Below are 20231 nucleotides of genomic sequence, written 5' to 3' on the forward strand. Positions count from 1 at the left end.
GTCCAGACTGTCAGCTGCCAGTTTACCTTCCATATTGCTGCTCTGGACATGTCATTTCTCTCTTGAAAAATCCTCAATGGCTTCCCAGTGCCCACAGGATAAAGACCCAAATCCTTGGCATAATGTTCAAGACCTTTCACCTCTGCCCTTTTCTTACCTTTCCAGTTTCTTTTATTCTACTAATCTCTATATCTAATGTCAAATTCTTAGTAAAATGTCAACAGATGGCTCTGATGGAGTTTATTTCATTCTGTCAGGGTGCTAAAGCTAGGTGCTCATGATCATTTTTAAGCTAAGGCAAGGATTGTGTTTTCTTTATTTTTATTTTCTTATAAAATACTGTACAACAAAGTGCTCACAGTATATCAGAGAGATGTGATGTTAGTATATCATCAGTGTGATGATTGCTATGCCACCACATGGAACAAAATGCTATGGGGATCCAGAGGAAAAAACAACGACTATTACTTAGAAAGACTCAGAATTGGCTCGGCGCCTGTAGCTCACTCAGGTGGCTAAAGCGCCAGCCTCATACACCAGAGCTGGCGGGTTCAAATCTAGCCCGGGCCTGCCAAACAACAATGTCAGCTACAACCAAAAAATAGCCAGGTGTTGTGGCAGGCGCCTGTGGTCCCAGCTACTTGAGAGGCAAAGGCAGGAGAATCACTTAAGCCTAGGAATTAGAGGTTGCTGTGAGCTGTGAGGCCACAGCATTCTACCCAGGGTGACAGCTTGAGGCTCTGTCTCAAAAAAAAAAAAAAAAAGAAAAAAGAAAAGCTCAGAATGAGTTCAGAGGGGAAGTGATATCTGAGCTAGACTTTGAAGGTAAAAGTAAGATTTCTGTGGGTAGAGAAATGGAATGAATAAATAAATGGATATTCTCTCTAAATCTCATGTTTTATAATTAGAATCTGACACGTGTGGGCAGATCCCTTGTATGTCTCTTCCAATGTTCAGGGCAGTCCACATTTCCTTATTCAGCTGAAGCAAATGCTTTTTGGGTGAAATCTGTTATTTCTAAAGTCAGTCTAGTTTATCCAATAACTTCAATGCAGCCCTTCAATTCTGGGGTTTAGTTGTGGATGACTGATTCAACTGTTTTTTATCATTGTATCCTTAACCCAAGTATTGAGCCATAATCCTCTGCAAAGCTGAAAAAAAGACACTCAGTGTGTCTTTGACCATCTGTTGACAAAGTCCAATGAAGCCTAGGTATTTCTTGGAATCTTTGCATCAACACATGGTATCTGTGATGCAGCGCATTGCAAACATCCGTGTCAGGACTTTGCCCTGTCACTGTCTAGCCTTTTTTAATCCCTGTAAGAAATTGTAGTTGAAGAGAAGAGATATCAGCTGTGGGGGATAGTGGGAGGAGAAAAAAAAGAGTGGTATGTGAGATGACATTCCTTCTTCTCCCTGCTCAGCTCACTGAGAAAGCAAGAGGATTTTTTTTTTTTTTTTTTTGTAGAGACAGAGTCTCACTTTATGGACCTCGTTAGAGTGCCATGGCCTCACACAGCTCACAGCAACCTCCAACTCCTGGGCTTAAGCGATTCTCTTACCTCAGCCTCCCGAGTAGGTGGGACTACAGGCACCTGCCACAACGCCCGGCTATTTTTTTTTGCTGCAGTTTGGCTGGGGCTGGGTTTGAACCTGCCACCCTCAGTATATGGGGCTGGCGCCCTACCCACTGAGCCACAGGCACCACCCGATAATTTCTTTCTTATACCTATAAGGAGTCTAGCCTAGCACCTATCACAATGCATGTGTTTGTTTGCAGGATATCTCCCTGGTCAGGCTGAGTTTACATCTTATATTCATCTTTGTACAATCTTTGTATCTCCTATACCTAGCATAGCTCTTGGCACCCTTTCATGGAATGAGAGAAGAATGAATTTTAGCTTCATGTGGAGGAATGATTTTTCATCTTTTCTGGATTATGGTGCTTTCTTTGAGAAAGCTTATGAAGGCTAAAATTTTAACCTTTCTCCCAAGGAAAGAAAGGCATGCAGGTACAACCTTGTAAACATTTGTGTGTAAGTTTCGGAAGATCACAGATGCCTTGAAGCAAATCTCTAGATCTCAGGTTAAAAATTCGTAAATTAAGAGAGAGGGTAACAGTTAATTGTAAAACCTTTACTAATTCATACTCTTGGTCAAACTAATAACACAGCTGAGGTGGGGCTACTAGACTCAATGAATACTGTGATTATGTGTAGAAAGAGTATCATCGCAAAAACAAAGTATGAGGGCCAGTGTGAATAAGGACTTGCTTACAGTTTTCATGTCTAATTTGGCTAGTGTTGGAATGATCTAGAGACATTATCTTCCTTCCTTTCTTGGTTTACTGGCCTCAGGATTTCTATTTTCCCATAAAAATTTCTCTTCCCTAATCCAACCTTTGAATTCCGCTGGCACTTACTTCCTTTCTCCCTGCTCACTAAATCTTGCAGATTCAAGCTGATTGCATTGTACCTCAGGACTTGCAATTACCCCAGATCTTGAGAAACTTAATGGTCTCTGAAAGACTTCAGATACAAACTTCAAGTCAGCCCAACTCATAAAATACAGAAGTATTCCATCAAAGTGAGTTAAATGCCTGATTATAAGATTAAGGCACCCTGGAAGATGCAAAGCGTGAGACTGTTCTAAACCAACTGCAAATAGTATAGAAACTAATGTTGCCTCTAAAAATATGTTAGAACATGTTCTAAGGGTGAAAACTGACACATAAATATAATCAAATAAGAATTTGATTCCAATTTCAATGCAAATACAGACACTGCTATTTCCCACCACTATCGATTCTCTGTTATTATGCAGTGCTCCCTTAATAGGTAGGGCAAAAATATTTGTGGTCTAAACTTTTTTGTTCCTTTACTTGAATTGCTCTGGAAATTTTCCTTGCAGATTTTGTGTTTGTTTAATAGGTTGCTTACAATATGTGTGTGACTAAAATTATTTTAACAGCCTGAACTGTGTTATAATGACAAAGATTCTGTAGATCTTGTGACAACACATTCCTCTGTTCTGTATGAGTTTATTTAATTCCTTTTCAGTGGTTGATATTTGAACCTCTTTTATTTAGAGTTGATCCAGCTACACAATTCACAAAGTGCCTAAACAGGTCCAGGAGGGGTTAAAGAACAAACCACCAATACAAAAACTGCCATTCTGTTGCATAATCTACACAGCCTTGTAGCTTAATCTGGGTTCTTGTGAAATTTTAATCAAGTGACTAGGGAATGTGATATATGATCAGTAAATAATATAAAGGAATTATGCAAAATGCTAAATCTGCTGTATGTTTTGTTCCATGATCCCATTGTAATATTCAATGAGAGGAAATTTCCAAATTTTACATGCTTAACGTTTTTCTTCTTTATTGTGCTCAGAGGAAATTTTATGAAGGAGTGTGTATAGATGGTTGTTTAAAAAATATCATTATTAGTCCCAGCTACTCGGGAGGCTGAGGCAAGAGAATCGCTTAAGCCCAGGAGTTGGAGGTTGCTGTGAGCTGTGTGAGGCCACGGCACTCTACCGAGGGCCATAAAGTGAGACTCTGTCTCTACAAAAAAAAAAAAAAATATATCATTATTGGCTCGGCACCTGTGGCTCAAGCAGCTAAGGCGCCAGCCACATACACCTGAGCTGATGGGTTTGAATCCAGCCCGGGCTGCCAAACAATGATGATTGCAACACAAAAATAGCCGGGCGTTGTGACGGGGCGCCTGTAGTCCCAGCTACTTGGGAGGTGGAGACAGGAGACTCGCTTGAGCCCAGGAGTTTGAGGTTGCTGTGAGCTATGATGCCATAGCACTGTACCCAGGGCAACAGCTTGAGACTCTGTCTCAAAAAAAAAAAAAAAAAAAAATCATTATTGGCTGGGCATGGTGACATACACCTGTAATCCTAGCACTCTGGGAGGCCGAGGCAGGTGGATTGCCTGAGCTCACAGGTTGGAGACCAGCCTGAGCTAGAGCAAGACCCTGTCTCTAAAAATAGCAGGGTGTTGTGGTGGTGGGCACCTGTAGTCCCAGCTACTTGGGAGGCTGAGGCAGGAAAATTGCTTAAGCCCAAGAATCTGAGTTGCTGTGAGCTATAACCCCATGGCACTCTATCAAGAGTGACAAAGTGAGACTCTGTCTCAAAAAATAAAATAAATAAAGTCATTATCAAATAATAGGGGATGCAATTGAGACATAAATGACCACAGAGGGAAACATCATTGGAACTAGGGGGGGCATATATGTAATCTGTTAAAGACACAATGATCAGAGAGTTATTTTTGGTAACCTTAAATATCATGCAGGTCACAATGTATTTTGTGATCAGAGCAGAACAAACATTGTTTACTAAGGAATTAATTTGTGGTTTTAGTCACTGAAATTTGAAGGGCAAAATCTGGATTTCTATTCTGTTGCGAGGCATGGCCATGAAAACTATCCATCTAAGCAGTTTTTCCAAAGACTATTTCTATAAAGGGACACGGAATGGGCACTGAATTTTCAGGTAACTGTTTGTATATAACCAAAGCTTAATGAAGGAACTGATGGTGTGGGGCCTGCGCCCATAGAGTCCCAGTGTAAGGTAATTTACAATTTAGGTTGAGTCACTTTGGTGGACCCCTCTTCTTGCTCTTACCTAATCAGGGGAAATCTGATTAACATAACAAAACCTCAATGGAAAAAAAGTCACAAAAGGGCAGAGAAGTATTGAGGGAAAGAGGAAGAAGCCTTTCTAATTCTCAATTTGTTAATTAGGGTCAGAATAGTACTGGGGATTTCCTGTACCTTAAATCTACTGAATGATTACAAAGGTCTGGGGAAAAGGGATGTGCTCAGAGTGATTCACTCAACTTTCCTAGTATGGGGCTCTGACACCTGCACTGCAATCTCCTCTCCACTAGGGTTATGTAGTGACGAATGAATGGGGGGGAGTCTCCAACAGGTGTTCACTCCAATTCAGAAACTATAGAATTTCAGCCCGCCTTGGCCTGTTTCGCAAGGTAAGGTTTGAGTCTTCCTCTCTCAAATGTGTGGGCTCTAGTCCTTATGAAGGGACTTCCCTCAGGACTTGCATACAGAAGTGATGGAAATGCGAGGGTAATTTCCTGTTCTGCTTTGCCATCTTCGGGTGACTTTGAAAAGCTTTCTTAACCTCTGACGGGAGGAAAATGTTCACAAGGTTGATTAATTACTACACAGAACTCAGTGAAGATAATTGAGCAACATGAATCAGATGTCCAAATGGGAAGACAGGTAGTTTAAATTCTAGGACTGCAGGTGGAGCTTTGTAAAGGGCCCCACCCCAGAGACACCTGCTTTAGGACCTTTGCTGACAGCTTCTTCCTCCAACCTCAGAACTCTTAAGTCCAGATGAATTGCTCAAATTCAAGGGAAAAGGCTATATAAATTATATATACATGCACAGATATACATATATATGAAATACAGACTGATTTTTATCATTTATAACTATCTTTGTAGATAAAAACAAAACTAAACCAACTGGAATAGCTTAAAAACCCTGCCCATGTAGCTGTTGGCCTCACTATTCTGCACAAGATTAAAACTGTATCACAAGATGCACCCCCTGCACTCCAATTGATATTTTAATAACTCGATTAAAAATTTCTCAGGAGTCTATTAGAGTCAGGAAACGGTCTGCGGCGTAGGTGAGGATTTTAAGTTTTTGCAACGGAAACTTTGGGCCCCAGAACAGAACAGCAAAAACTCAAATATGTTTCTCCTCCATTCCTACCTAGTACAAAAGTAAAAAATGAACAGCTGTTTGGAAGAGTAGTGTTGGGTTTTCTCTATTTTCCTCTGTAGAACAGCTAGGTGGATTAACATGATCCAATTTTTAAATTGTCTTATCTCCCATCCGAATAAACCTGGGCGCCCGGGCACAGAGAAATCTTTTTTTGTTTTGTTTTTTTTTAAACGTTCAGCCTTCAAAGGTCGGGGTAGGAGAGAAAATAACTCGAGGATTTTAGTATATCGTCTATTTCCTAATTAAGAAATGAGTGTGACAGTCCTTTGGTCAGCTCAGTTGTAGACATTGCTATCAAAACCCCAAAAGGCTGGTGGCTGTCCGGGCGACCCGGCTCCCTTCCCTGGGAGACCCCAGGCCAGAGCAGCCCGGCCGCCGCCCGTCTCCGGGGTCTTTCCCTCCACGCGCGGACACCTCGGTTCCCCCGGGGCTGTCTCTTGCGCTCAACTCCCGGCAAGGCCGGCCGCCTCAGGCTCGCCGCCACCAGGACGGTGCAAATACCTTTTCCCTCCACGGGGCCCCAGCGTGCGGACACCTCCCCGCCTCCTCCCTCCCTGCCGGCGGGGCCCTTTCCCGGCTCGGGAACAGCAGCCGGGCCGCGGCGGCAGGAAGCTAGGCCTTGTTGATGCTGTTCCATGGCGCGCCTCTCCACCCTCCGGCAGCCGCTGCGGCTCTTCCATGCTCTAGTGCGCCCCCCTCCGCGCCTGCGCGGTGCCCCGCGGGGGGCGGGGCTCGGATTCCTGTCAGCAGCCGCGGCGGTGGCGGCGACCGTCAGTTTTCGCTGAGGAGAACACGAAAAGGACCCGTTGGCTCTCCCCCATCCCCTTCCCCGCCCTGAATCCCTCTTCTGGCTCGCTGGGAATCAGTCCTCGTGGAGTTTTCCTAGCACCCCGCCGCCGTTTCTTCGGTCCTCGGCCGGGTGGAAGTCACTGCCCTCGAGGAGGAGGCAGCGGCGGCCGCCTTCGCCTCGCCGCCCCCGGTTTGGTGCCCGCGGTCCCGGAGAGGAGGTGCCGCCGCCACCGCCGCTCCCCCCCTCCCGCTGCCCTCGGGCCGGGCTGGGTCGAGTTGCGATGCCCTCGGACTTCATCTCATTGCTCAGCGCGGACCTAGACCTGGAATCGCCCAAGTCCCTGTACTCGCGAGGTGAGTCAGGCTGGGGGGGTGGGGCGTGGGGGCGGGGAGACGGGCCCCGGGGAGCTGGGGGATCCGCGTCGGGGCGGGGGGCGGCTCGGCCGGGACCCGGCTGTCCTGTCTTGCCGGGGCGGGGAGAGGGCGGCGGGGTCGCGGTGCCGTGGTGGAGGCGAGCTCAGTCGCCCGCCCCGCGGAGCCGCCGGGGGCCCAGATTCCGTCGGCCCCCGGGTCTCTGCGGCACCGATGGCTCCGAGCGGCTCTGGGCAGGTCCAGCCCCGCCACGCTCCGCGAGCCGCCGGCTCGGGGATCACCCCAGACTGGGCCCCGCGCTGGGGCCGCCGCGGTCCGGGCGCAGCAGCTGCTCTTACCCGGACCCTCCTCCCCGGCAAAGTTGCCCCAAGCGGGCGGCGTGACCTGGAGCCGGTTCTGGGTGCGGGGTCACCATTTTTCTCCCCCTCTAGCTTGTTTGTGCGCCGCCGTCCCACCCCCCTCTCCCTCCGGCCTAGTCCACTCCCTTCCCAGCTTGGGACAGCCCCCCTCGAACAGGCGTTCTTCCTTTCCTCGTCATCTTATTGCTGGAAAGGGCCCGAATTTTCCTTTTTCTCTTCCCACCTCCGTGGCGTTCTAATTACTTCTCCGAACTCTCTTCTACAAAGATAGGGGTTCTTCTGTGGGTTGGATTTATTCCTCTCCTCCCCCAGGACTACCAGTTCAGGCATAGACGCTGTCCTTTGAGAATTTTCTCTTTTTGTGCTGTTCAGAGGCTCGTTGCAGGGAGGGGGGCACTAGATAGAGGTAAAGTCATTTAAAAACTCTTTGCCCAAGGCCTGCAGGGGATTCCCAACATCTGAAATATTAAGTCTTGAGCCGATCTCTATTCAGGTTAAATTCCTATACTGGACTCCACAAGAATGTGTCAGAACAGGTTCCCTGTGCAAGAGGCATCAAAATCACAATAATCCTACCGGGAGGGGCAGAGGACATAACTGGGTTGTTAACTATTCATTTCACTATATTTTAAAAATGTGCCATTGTCAACCCTCTTCCTGAGAAATGACCGTTTTTTAAAGCTTTTGGTTTGATATATCTGCTGATTCCACCTCATACAAAAACAAAAAAGGGACTTCAGCTTCAGGCATTAAGTTTTTTAAGTGAATCAAAGTGAGATGGTTTAACTATGGAAGGTACTGGACTTTGTAGACTGACTACTGAGTTTGTACACAGAGTCCTACTTAGTAACCGTAGCCATTGTCTGTTGCTCCGATGACTTTAGTTGGCAGTCACCATCCTGTAAGATGTTTTGGGGGCAGCATTACCTGAAGTAGTTTAGTAATATTGTAGTTTTCAGAGTCAGAAGAAAGAAGCAATATCAAGAAATGATTCTTAGAGCAAGGCTAACAATGTGTTACAAATGGTTGCTAAAAATAGTCAAGACATTAACACCATTTGGGCAGTAATCATCAAATAATTTTCCATGAAACAAATACTTAATGAAAATCTAAGTTTAGCTTAGACAGCAATGTAGAGACAATTCAGCCTTCCTTCTGCAGGTAATATATTCACAGATATAGATAGGCTTTAGCTCTTTAAAATACATGGCAGTGGGCACCGCCTGTGGCTTAGTCGGTAAGGTGCTGGCCCCATATACCGAGGGTGGCAGGTTCATACCCGGCCCCGGCTGAACTGCAACCAAAAAATAGCCGGGTGTTGTGGCGGGCGCCTGTAGTCCCAGCTGCTCCGGAGGCTGAGGCAAGAGAATCGCTTAAGCCCAGGAGTTGGAGGTTGCTGTGAGCTGTGTGAGGCCATGGCACTCTACCGAGGGCCATAAAGTGAGACTCTTGTCTCTAAAAAAAAAAAAAATAATAATAAAATAAAATACATGGCAGTTATATAAGAGATATGTGCTATCCTTGGCATTTTCCCTCATTAATTATAAAAAGTACCTAATGCTTTTTGTGTTTTTCAGATTCTCTGAAGTTACACCCATCACAGAATTTTCATAGAGCTGGACTATTGGAAGGTCAGCAAAGTACCAATTTATAGCATATTGTGTTAGTGTGCAAAGGCTTTCTCTGAAATGGAGTTTAAATGGGAAAGTGTGAAACTTTGCAAACTCACACAATGTAGTTTTCTCCTGAAGAGTCTGATCCTTCTTTTAGAGCAGCTAAATGTTTCAGTGGTGTATTTTGTAGCTCCGTTTGATGTTCCTGTTGGCTGTTGTATCTTCTTTGAGAAGCCTTGGGAAAAACCCACAAAAATCACTTAAAATTGTGTGTTGGGTGTTGTATTTTAGAATTCCAGATCTTAATTCTAGCTTTTTAACATACAAACTGGGGCGGTGCCTGTGGCTCAAGGAGTAGGGCGCCGGTCCCATATGCCGGAGGTGGCGGGTTCAAACCTAGCCCCGGCCAAAAATAACAAACAAACAAACAAAAAAAACATACAAACTGAATGTGAAAAGTCCCAAACATTAAGATGATGACTATAAGCAAAAAAGAGTGATACCAAACACATACTACTTTGAAAATTCAGAACTTTTATATGCTGAACATTTCAAAATGATATGTTAATTATTTATTACAAAAATATTGATGCCATTACTATTGCATTATATTTAAGGATAAGGAAAAGCCAAGTAATAGAGATGGTGACTATTGAGCTATGTTTAGCAAAAAAGGGTTTTAGAAAATTCTAAAAATGTTAATAGAATCTATAGAATGATTTAAACAGCTGACAGTTACTTTAGAAAAGTTCGTTTCCATGGTTCTTTTTAGCATTTTAAGATAAAATACTGTTTATCATTCCTGTAGATTTTGAAGTGATTTCACATGTCATCTTGGAGTCTTGTAATTCTGAAATTTGACAGCAAAGATGCCGAACATAGAGATGAGAAACTGAGGCCAAAATTAAGAGACTTTAAACACGCCTCCCACAGTAGCAGAAACAGTACTTTCTGTGTTTATTAGTTATACTTTTTACCCAGACAAGCTGCCACTGTGAAATATCTGTACCCATAATTTAAACATTTTATGGCCCATTTTAAAAAGGCCCTAAATATTTAAGTTTTACTTTAGTATAGATTTTTATCCCCTTTAGTGGTACTTTGATATAGTTAGAGAAAAATGGGTTTTGTAATTAAGCTTAAGTTTGAATACCAGGTTAGCTACTTATTAGGTTTCTGACCTTGGACAAGTGATTTTACCCCTCTAAACTTTAATATTCTTTGTATAAAAATATATCCATCTGTTAAGTTTAGTGAGCTAATGCACATAAAGTGTCCAGGACAGAGTTTTATGTTAGTTTTTTCCTTAAGTATCAGCTTCACAATATAATTTAGAGAATATAAAAGGTTTTCAAATTAATTGTTGGTTATATTTGTACATAATAAGAAGCCCATATGCATGTAAGAAAGAAAGAAAAAGATATTTTTAAACTACAGTTTGAAGTGAGAAATTTTTAGAAGTGTTTCTTAGTGAAGCAGATTTCTGGTTTTTAATCATATTATTCAATTTGTGACCATGTTGTAGAATGATATTTGTCTGTATAAGCCCATCCATTTTCTGGGCAACATATAAACCAGAGAGTGTCATGATGATAGTGATTATCAGGCAGGAGAAAGGAATGAAAAAACAAAACAAAACACCAGAGTGTAAATTACTTAATTAATTTTTTTTTTTTTTTTTTTTGTGGTTTTTGGCCGGGGCTAGGTTTGAACCTGCCACCTCTGGCATATGGGACTGGCGCTCTACTCCTTGAGCCACAGGCGCTGCCCCTTAATTAAATTTTTGTATTGAATTGATGGAACTGCAGACCACCACTTTATGTATGTTTACATATTTGTGCCTAAATACTTGATAATTTTTCATTTTTGTTGTGAAGATATACAACTAAAGTAAGACCACCCTTTTACACATTATATATAAAATGTAAAAGGTGTAAGTATCAAGCATGTCATGTTCTTTTTACATTTTTGATACAAGATGTCACAGTACAGTTGCTGTGTAATGAAGTATTAACTATACCACTCTATTGCTATATTTTAACCTTTTGTTATGGACACTTTAAAGAATACCTAGAAGTGGAGAGAATAAATAATGAACCTCCATTATGAAACTCTAATCAGTCTAATTTTGTTTCTTTTATCTCCTTCTGTCCCCCAAAGAGGATTATTTTAAAACAAATATCAGACATCATATTATTTCATACATAAATATTTCTTTTTTTTTTTTTTTTTGTAGAGACAGAGTCTCACTGTACCGCCCTCGGGTAGAGTGCCGTGGCGTCACACGGCTCACAGCAACCTCCAACTCCTGGGCTTAAGCGATTCTCTTGCCTCAGCCTCCGGAGTAGCTGGGACTACAGGCGCCCGCCACAACGCCCGGCTATTTTTTGGTTGCAGTTTGGCCGGGGCTGAGGTTTGAACCCGCCACCCTCGGCATATGGGGCCGGCGCCCTACTCACTGAGCCACAGGCGCCGCCCCATACATAAATATTTCTATATTATACTGATTTATTTCTTACATTAAGTTTTAAAGTACTTTGTTTTTTCTCAAGGAATACTCTAGTTTATTTCAGCAAAGTCTCTTCTGGCTCTTCTGCCCTCTTTTCAAGATATAGTACTTATAATAGGAGGCTGCTGCTTCTATTGTATAGAGTAGCCTCTGAGCTTGGTTAAAATTGTAGATCATGCTGTGGGACTTGAGTTCAAATTCTTGTTCTGATATTTCTGTGCCCTTGGCCTAATTATTTAATCTTTTGTGTTTCACTTTTCTCATCTTTAAATATGGGCAGTTATATTATCTTTACCCTATGTGGTTGTGAAGATTATTCAAGGCAAATGTAACGTATTTAACATAGTGTGTAGTGAGTACTCAACAAGTGCTAACTAAATTTAAAAAATTTAAATAGGCTGGCACGGTGGATCATATCTATAATCCTAGCACTCAGAGAGGCCGAGATGGGTGGATTACCTGAGCTCACCAACTGGAGACCAGCATGAGCTTGAGCCTGAGCCAGAGCCAGAGCCAGAGCCAGAGCCAGAGCCAGAGCCAGAGCGAGACCTCCTCTCTAAAAATAGCTGGGCATTGTGGTGGGGGCCTGTAGTCCCAGCTACTTGGGAGACTGAGGCAAGAAAATTGCTTCAGCCCAAGAGTTTGAGGTTGCTGTGAGCTGTAAAGCCAAGCACTCTACTGAGGGCAACAAAGTGAGACTCTGTCTCAAAAAAAAAAAAAAAAAAAAATTTAAACAACAAATATCTGAAGAGTGCCAAAAACTTTATAGATGTGAACTCACTGAATTCTAATAATGCTTTGAGATGGTTATTATCTCACTTTAGAAATGAGGAAACAGGGCGGCGCCTGTGGCTCAGTCGGTAAGGCGCCAGCCCCATATACCGAGGGTGGCGGGTTCAAACCCGGCCCCGGCTGAACTGCAACCAAAAAATAGCTGGGCGTTGTGGCGGGCGCCTGTAGTCCCAGCTACTCTGGAGGCTGAGGCAAGAGAATCACTTAAGCCCAGGAGTTGGAGGTTGCTGTGAGCTGTATGATGGCACGGCACTCTACCCGAGGGCCATAAAGTGAGACTCTGTCTCTACAAAAAAAAAAAAAAAGAAATGAGGAAACAAACTCACAGGTTCAGTAAGTTACCCAGAGTCACATAGCTAGTAAGTTATATGGAACCTTACTAAGTCGAATGTTCTAACTCAGTCTTTTTGTTTTTTTTTTTTTGTAGAGACAGAGTCTCACTTTATTGCCCTCGGTAGAGTGCCGTGGCCTCACACAGCTCACAGCAACCTTCAACTCCTGGGCTTAGGCGATAACTCAGTCTTACTTTATAAAGTCTGTCCTCTTAACTACTCTGCTGTACTGACTCCCTATGCCACATAATATAAAGTATTGCCTGGTAATGTTTCTATATGTATCAGTAGTCTAGAGATTTTTGTCTACAAATTAAAAACTCAGCATACAGTGAGGGGAATTTGAGTAATTGTTATAATACTCAAAAAATTGTTAATTTTTTTTTTTTTTGAGACAGGGTCTCATTTTGTCACCCTGGGTAGAGTGCTATAGCATCATAGCTCACAGCAACCTCAAATTCTTAGGCTCAAGTGATTCTCTTGCCTCAGCCTCCCAAGTAGCTGGGACTACAGGCACCACCACTACATCTAGCTATTTTTTAGAGGTGGCGTCTTGCTTTTGCTCAGGCTGCAACTTGTTAATTTTTAGTAGAACATACATTTCCCAAATTTAAGTTCTTTTGGGAAAACGAGGTTGGAAAACCTGCAGTTGAGTATCAAAGTTTTAGAAATAGATTCAAAATATCTTTTTTATTCTTTGAGACAGAGCCTCAAGCTGTTGTCCTGGGTAGAGTACTATGGCATCAGAGCTCACAGCAACTTCCAACTTCTGGGCTTAAGCTATTCTCTTGCCTCAGCCTCCCAAGTAGCTGGGACTACAGGCACCTACCACAATGCCTAGCTATTTTTGGTTGTAGTTGTCATTGTTGTTTGGCAGGCCTGGGCTGGATTCGGACCTACCAGCTCTGGTATATGTGGCTGGCGCCTTAGCCACTTGAGCTACAGGTGCTGAGCCTGTTTCAGAATATCTTTACAGTTAACTGAGTTTGCATTTAACCTACCTTTGGAACAATGCTGGTCCTGCTACTGCCTTTTTATTCAATGTGGTAATTGCCTGACAATAGAAAAGGCATCTAGCTAATTAATATAATAATAAATAACCATTAAAATGATGTTTCTGATGACACTATGATTAACATGTGGCATGCTTAATAAAATAAATAAAAAATGATGCTGTTGCAGTTATATTGAAAATAACTTGTATAGAAAAAAATCTTGGAGGCGGCGCCTGTGGCTCAAGGAGTAGGGCGCCGGTCCCATATGCCGGAGGTGGCGGGTTCAAACCCAGCCCTGGCCAAAAACCACAAAAAAAAAAAAAAAAAGAAAAAGAAAAAAAAAAGAAAAAAATCTTGGATAAAAGGACATTATAGATTTTTACTTTTTGATTCTATTTTTCTTGTCATCTTTAAAGAGCGTGGTTTGTATATATTTGAAAAAATAAAGTGTCGGCAGCGCCTGTGGCTCAAGGAGTAGGGCACTGGTCCCATATGCCGGAGGTGGTGGGTTCAAACCCAGCCCCGGTCAAAAATCACAAAAAAAAAAAGAAAAAGAAAAAATAAAGTGTCTGGCTTGGTGCCTGTGGCTTAAGCAGCTAAGGCTCCAGCTACATACACCTGAGCTTGTGGGTTTGAATCCAGCCCTGGCCCGCCAAACGACGACGACGGCTGATACAATCTTGGTGGGAATTAAACATTTAAGCCTGGAAGATTTTTTTTTTTTGGAGACAGAGTCTTACTATGTCATCCTTGGTAGAGTGCCATTGCATCACAGCTCACAGCAACCTCAAACTCTTGGGCTGAAGTGATTCTCTTGCCTCTGCCTCCCAAGTACCTGGGACTGTAGGTGCCCACCACAATGCTCGGCTATTTTTTTTTGTTTTTGTTGCAGTTGTCATTGTTGCTTTAGCTGGCCTGGGCCGGGTTCGAACTCACCATCCTCGGCGTATATGGCGGGCGCTGTAATCACTGCTATGGGTGCCAAGCCTAGACAGGAAAATTTTTAAAGGAAAGTAGGAAATATGACAATGAGTTAGAAAAAAAATAAACTACTTTTTTATCTTACTACTGCTGATATATTGGATATGGTACCATGCATAATTATACTCCATAGTTTACAAATTAAGTCCTAAAAATAGTAGCAGTGCCTTACTGACTTTATGAAATATTTTGGAATTGCTGTTAAGCCTGATTTGTTTTTCTTCCTGAGGTCCATGTTAGTGTAATAGTTAGATGATAAATGCCTCTTAGATGATATATAAGGAAGCGTGTTATTGGATAGCATTTAAAAAAATTTATAACATTAGAAATAATCTATTGAATGCTTGTTTGGTATCTGTTAATCTTTGAGGATCCATTCCTATAAAAATATCGTGGGAATAATGAAGTTCAAACACGTCAGAAGTAATTCATCCCTGCTTCTTGCCTTTAGTTTCATCCATCTCTTGATTTCCTACCATTTGTTTTTGTGTCTCTTCCTAAACTCTGTTTTCATTCAGTACTAGAATTCTATCTCTTATTACAGTAAAAGGGTAGAAATTCATATTCTAATCAGGTGGTTCTTAGCCTAATTTTAATTAACTCTTGACTCCACTGTAATTATTTCAGGAGTCTTCTAAACTTGCAAGTGGTAGTACAGAAAAGCATTTCCTATTGTGATCAGTAATATATATGAAAAATAGCTACTTTTATGTGAAAAGATTGACTCAATTCACTATTAATAATAACAACATGTAATTAGAAAAAAAAAAAAAGATTAAATTAACCTGAGAGATCAGTTGGGCCTGATCATTTAGTAACATAGGATAGTCATGTCAACTTTAGAGAGGTAAAAAACATTCTTTTGGAGATATTACTTATTAATCTACATTATTGTACTTTCTGTTGCTAAGATTTTATTTCAAGTTATATAAAAGAGATGTGTCTTCTATTTGCTGTTAAAAAATCAAGGATGGGGCGGTGCCTGTGGCTCAGTGAGTAGGGCGCCGGCCCCATATGCCGAGGATGGCGGGTTCAAACCCAGCCCCGGCCAAACTGCAACAAAAAATAGCCGGGCGTTGTGGCGGGCGCCTGTAGTCCCAGCTGCTCGGGAGGCTGAGGCAAGAGAATCACGTAAGCCCAAGAGCTGGAGGTTGCTGTGAGCCGTCTGACGCCACGGCACTCTACCGAGGGTGGTACAATGAGACTCTGTCTCTACAAAAAAAAAAAAAAAATCAAGGATAAAAAACCAACAAGGTATAAAACTAATTAATTGTGATTATATCCTTGAATGAAAAGGTATAAATTTTTTTCTTTAAAATATGAATTTTTAAAATAGATTAACTACAATAATGGGTTCACCTTTCAAATATAATAGAACTTGATGTTATGGTCTACATGTTTGATGATTTGAACTAAAGATGTGTTACATGAGGTTTCAGTTACTTTCATTTATTCTTAACTTGTGAAAAATAGATATTTTTCTTTTATTTTTAATATTTACTTTATAAATAGATGATGATCCTTATTGCATGCCAGCCATGATACCGCTTCTTTCTCATTCAGAAAACATTGTGATTAGTTCTTTATTAAATTTGGGATTTAGTTTTGAAGATGGGACAAGAACAGAAAAGTTTCTAGGCTCGGCGCCTGTGGCTCAAGCTGCTAAGGCGCCAGCCACATGCACCTGAGCTGGAGGGTTCGAATCCAGCCTGGGCCGCCAAACAACAATGACGGCTGCAACCAAAAAATAGCCAGGCGTTGTGGCGGGTGCCTGTAGTCCCAGCTACTTGGGAGGCGGAGACAGGAGACTCACTTGAGCCCAGGAGTTTGAGGTTGCTGTGAGCTATTATCCATGGCACTCTACCCAGGGCAACAGCTTGAGGCTCTGTCTCAAAAAAAAAAAAAAAGAAAAGTTTCTAATAGTGAGCTAAGTTGTTGACTATACTTTCATTCATAAAATTAGTTTTAATTTTGAAAATCTCATAGCTAGCTCGGTGCCTGTAGCACGGTGGTTACAGCACCAGCCACATACACTGAGGCTGGCAGGTTAGAACCCAGCCTGGGCCAGCTAAACAGCAATGACAACTGTAACAAAAAAATAGCCGGGCGTTGTGGTAGGTGCCAGTAGTCCCAGCTACTTGGGAGGCTGAGCCAAGAGACTTGCTTAAGGCCAAGAATTTGAGATTGCTGTGAGCTGTGACGCCATGGCACTGTACTGAGGGTGACATGGTGAGACTCTGTCTAAAACAAACAAACAAACAAAAAGTCTCACAGCCATGTTCATTGAACATATTTGTCCAAAGAAACAATGTTGGTAGTTTAATAAAAGGAAGAATAATAAATTCAGTATTAGTAATAATAGAAAACCTTCTTTGCCAATTTATATGTCAAGCAGTGTGTGTGTACCAGCATTTTAATGATGTTCTTTCCATTTAATTGTTAGAAAAATCCTATGATGTAGTACTAGAATCCCTATTTCATAAATGATCATACAAAGGGAGTCATTAATTTTCCTAAGGTCATTTACCTAGTGGATGAGACTGGAATTTGAACTTCTGCAGTTTTACCACAGAATTGTGAGCTTATACCAACTCTCTTATGATAAAAAGATTTGATAAATGGCATTTACACTTTGGGCTGTGATGGGACTAAGCTACTGTTCAGATGGTTTTAAAAGAGTACTTTGTATAGGGGATTCTTTAGCTAAGCAGATGCCATAAAATAATGAGAGAAAATCTGTAAGCCACGTGTAGAAATCAGTAAGGAGTATGGTTATGACCCTTTGGAGGAAGATTTTAATACTCAAAATTGATAAATCTTTGCCTGGCTTTGGTGAGTTCTTTAAGATTTAGTTGAAACAAATGGCTGGCTGAAATACCTCTGTTTTGGCTGATGATGGGATTCATAAGTGAAAAGCAGAAAATACCACCTTTAGAAATAGAGTACATTGGGCCTCTATTTCTTCAGCAGTAGTTTTATGGAAGCATGGAAGTCATTGCTCCCTATTTGTGTTGATATGTTTTGGAGACAAACTTGAGAAGAGATGAGCAACAGAAGGAACAGTACTAATGGGAACCTCAGGAGTTAGTTGTGTTTCTTCATATAGTTGATTTTTATTTCCTTAACTTCCCCAATGTCCTATGTTAGGATTATGGAAGATCTGAATTCTTTTTTTTTTTTTTTTGTAGAGACAGAGTCTCACTGTACCGCCCTCGGGTAGAGTGCCGTGGCGTCACACAGCAACCTCTAACTCTTGGGCTTACGCGATTCTCTTGCCTCAGCCTCCCGAGCAGCTGGGACTACAGGCGCCCGCCACAACTACCGGCTATTTTTTTGTTGCAGTTTGGCCGGGGCTGGGTTTGAACCCGCCACCCTCGGCATATGGGGCCGGTGCCCTACTCACTGAGCCACAGGCGCCGCCCAGAAGATCTGAATTCTAATTCATGTTTGGCCCTGATACCCTATGGGAAATCACAAAAGTGCTTTCTTTCTTCACAGACATTGTCATCATGGCTTAGTAAGAGTTCTGAGGAAAATAGCTGAAATATGTTGGAGGGCTTTGGAAATTATAAAATGCTATATGAATAGTGATATTTTGCATATAGCTCTATTCGTTTATTTTGGTTTTCCTTTCCACTTTCTTTTTTTAATCTTCCCCTTTCACTCATGATACGCTCTGCATTTGTTGGTTCTGTTGCTACTTCTTATATCCTTTCTCTATTTCCCTTCTTTTTATTTATTTTTTTGAGACCAGAGTCTTACTTTGTCATCCACAGTAGAGTCCTATGGCATAATAGCTCACAGTAACCTCAAACTTTTGGTCTCAAAGCGATTCTCTTGCCTCAGCCTCCCTGATAGCTGGGACTACAGATATCCACCAGGACATCCAGCTATTCTTTAGAGAAGGGATCTTGCTCTTGCTCAGGCTGGTCTGGAATTCCTGAGCTCAGGATCAATCTGCCTCAGCCTCCCGGAGTGCTAGGATTACAGGTGTGAGCCACAGTGCCCCACACTAGTTTCTCTTCTTTTTAAAGTCATACCTTCTTTATAGAGGTATGGAAGTACACTCATTTTATTTTTATTATTATCATTATTATTTTTGAGACAGAGTCTCACTACGTCACCCTCAATAGAGTGCTGTGGTATCACAGCTCACAGCAACCTCAAACTCTTGGGCTTAAGCAATTCTCTTGCTTCAGCTTCCCAAGTAGCTACTACAGGCGTGAACCACAATGCCCAGTTCTTTTTTTGTTGCTGTTGTTGTTGTAGTTGTTGTTTAGCAGGCCTGGGCCGGGTTCGAACCCGCCAGCCCCAGTGTATGTGGCCGGCGTCCTAACCACTGAGCTACGGGTGCCAAGCCAGTGCTCTCATTTTAAATGTTCCATGAATTTTTTTTTTAAGTATAATCACTATTGTCAAGATGTAGAGCATTTTTTTTTTTTTTTTTTTGTAGAGACAGAGTCTCACTTTATGGCCCTCGGTAGAGTGCCGTGGCCTCACACAGCTCACAGCAACCTCCAACTCCTGGGCTTAAGTGATTCTCTTACCCCAGCCTCCCGAGTAGCTGGGACTACAGGCGCCTGCCACAATGCCTGGCTATTTTTTGGTTGCAGTTTAGCCGGGGCCGGGTTTGAACCCGCCACCCTCGGTATATGGGGCCGGCGCCTTACTGGCTGAGCCACAGGCACTGCCCAGATGTAGAGCATTTTAATTATTCTGTAAAACTATCTCTTGCTCCTGTATATTATAGTTATTCCTCCAGACTCCAGCCCAAAGCATCTACTGATCTACTCTTTTTTTTTTTTTTTGGCCGGGGGCTGGGTTTGAACCCGCCACCTCCGGCATATGGGACCGGCGCCCTACCCGCTGAGCCACAGGCGCCGCCCCTGATCTACTCTTTATTACTGTAGATTTGTTTTGCCTTTTCAAGAATTTCTGGGGTGGGGCAGCGCCTGTGGCTCAAAAGGGTAGGGTGCTGGCCCCATATGCCAGAGGTGGCGGGTGTAAACCCAGCCCGGGCCAAAAACTGCAAAAAAAAAAAGAAAAAAAAAAAGAATTTCAGGTTGGTGCCTGTGGCTCATTGGGTTGGGTGCTGGCCCCATATACCAAGGGTGGCAAGTTCAAACCCAGCCCCAGCCAAATTACAACAACAACAACAAAAATAGCTGAGTGTTGTGGCAGGCACCTGTAGTCCCAGCTACTTGGGAGGCTGAAGCAAAAGAATTGCCTAAGCCCGGAGTTGGAGGTTGCTGTGAGCTGTGACGTCATAGCACTCTACTGAGTGTGATAAAGTGAGACTCTGACTCTATTAAAAAAAAAAAAAAAGAATTTCATATAAATGAATTTATGCAGTATGTACTCTTTTCTCTTTACCTTTTGTTATTTGACCACCATAACCTTCTGAAAGGAAACAAAGTATTTTAGGAAAAGAATATAAATGTAATAATTTTTTGTTCTGTTACAGATTCTTATTCTATATAACACAGCCAAATGTCGACTTTTCAGGGATTAGATTCTGATGTTTATGTGCAAGTATAGATGACTTAGCCATGATACTGTTACTTTTTCATTCATTTAAGATGAACTTTCACATAGGTCTTGGCTTCACATTGTTTCTAGTTTATTAGAGGAGACTGTGAATAAACAATGACGATATAGAGTTTTAAAGGGTTTAGTAATTCATTTTAGGTTGGAGAATGAAATTAGTAATGTGG

General features: G+C 42.3%; 2 protein-coding genes across 5 annotated transcripts in view; one reads left to right on the forward strand and one right to left on the reverse strand.

The window, feature by feature from the left end:
• Positions 1-20231, reverse strand: part of NOB1 (NIN1 (RPN12) binding protein 1 homolog) — a 270061-nt gene that overhangs the window by 42073 nt on the left and 207757 nt on the right. The gene's annotated exons all lie outside the window — the stretch shown is intronic.
• Positions 5945-20231, forward strand: part of NFAT5 (nuclear factor of activated T cells 5) — a 168879-nt gene continuing 154592 nt past the window's right edge. For all 4 annotated transcript variants that reach the window (XM_053604625.1, XM_053604636.1, XM_053604644.1 and 1 more), the window contains exon 1: positions 5945-6918. In XM_053604625.1, coding sequence (XP_053460600.1) covers positions 6846-6918 — 73 coding nt within the window. In that variant the 5' untranslated portion in view covers positions 5945-6845. The remainder of the gene's footprint in view (positions 6919-20231) is intronic.

This window comes from Nycticebus coucang, chromosome 2 (assembly GCF_027406575.1).
Source record: "Nycticebus coucang isolate mNycCou1 chromosome 2, mNycCou1.pri, whole genome shotgun sequence".
Classification (NCBI taxonomy): domain Eukaryota; kingdom Metazoa; phylum Chordata; class Mammalia; order Primates; family Lorisidae; genus Nycticebus; species Nycticebus coucang.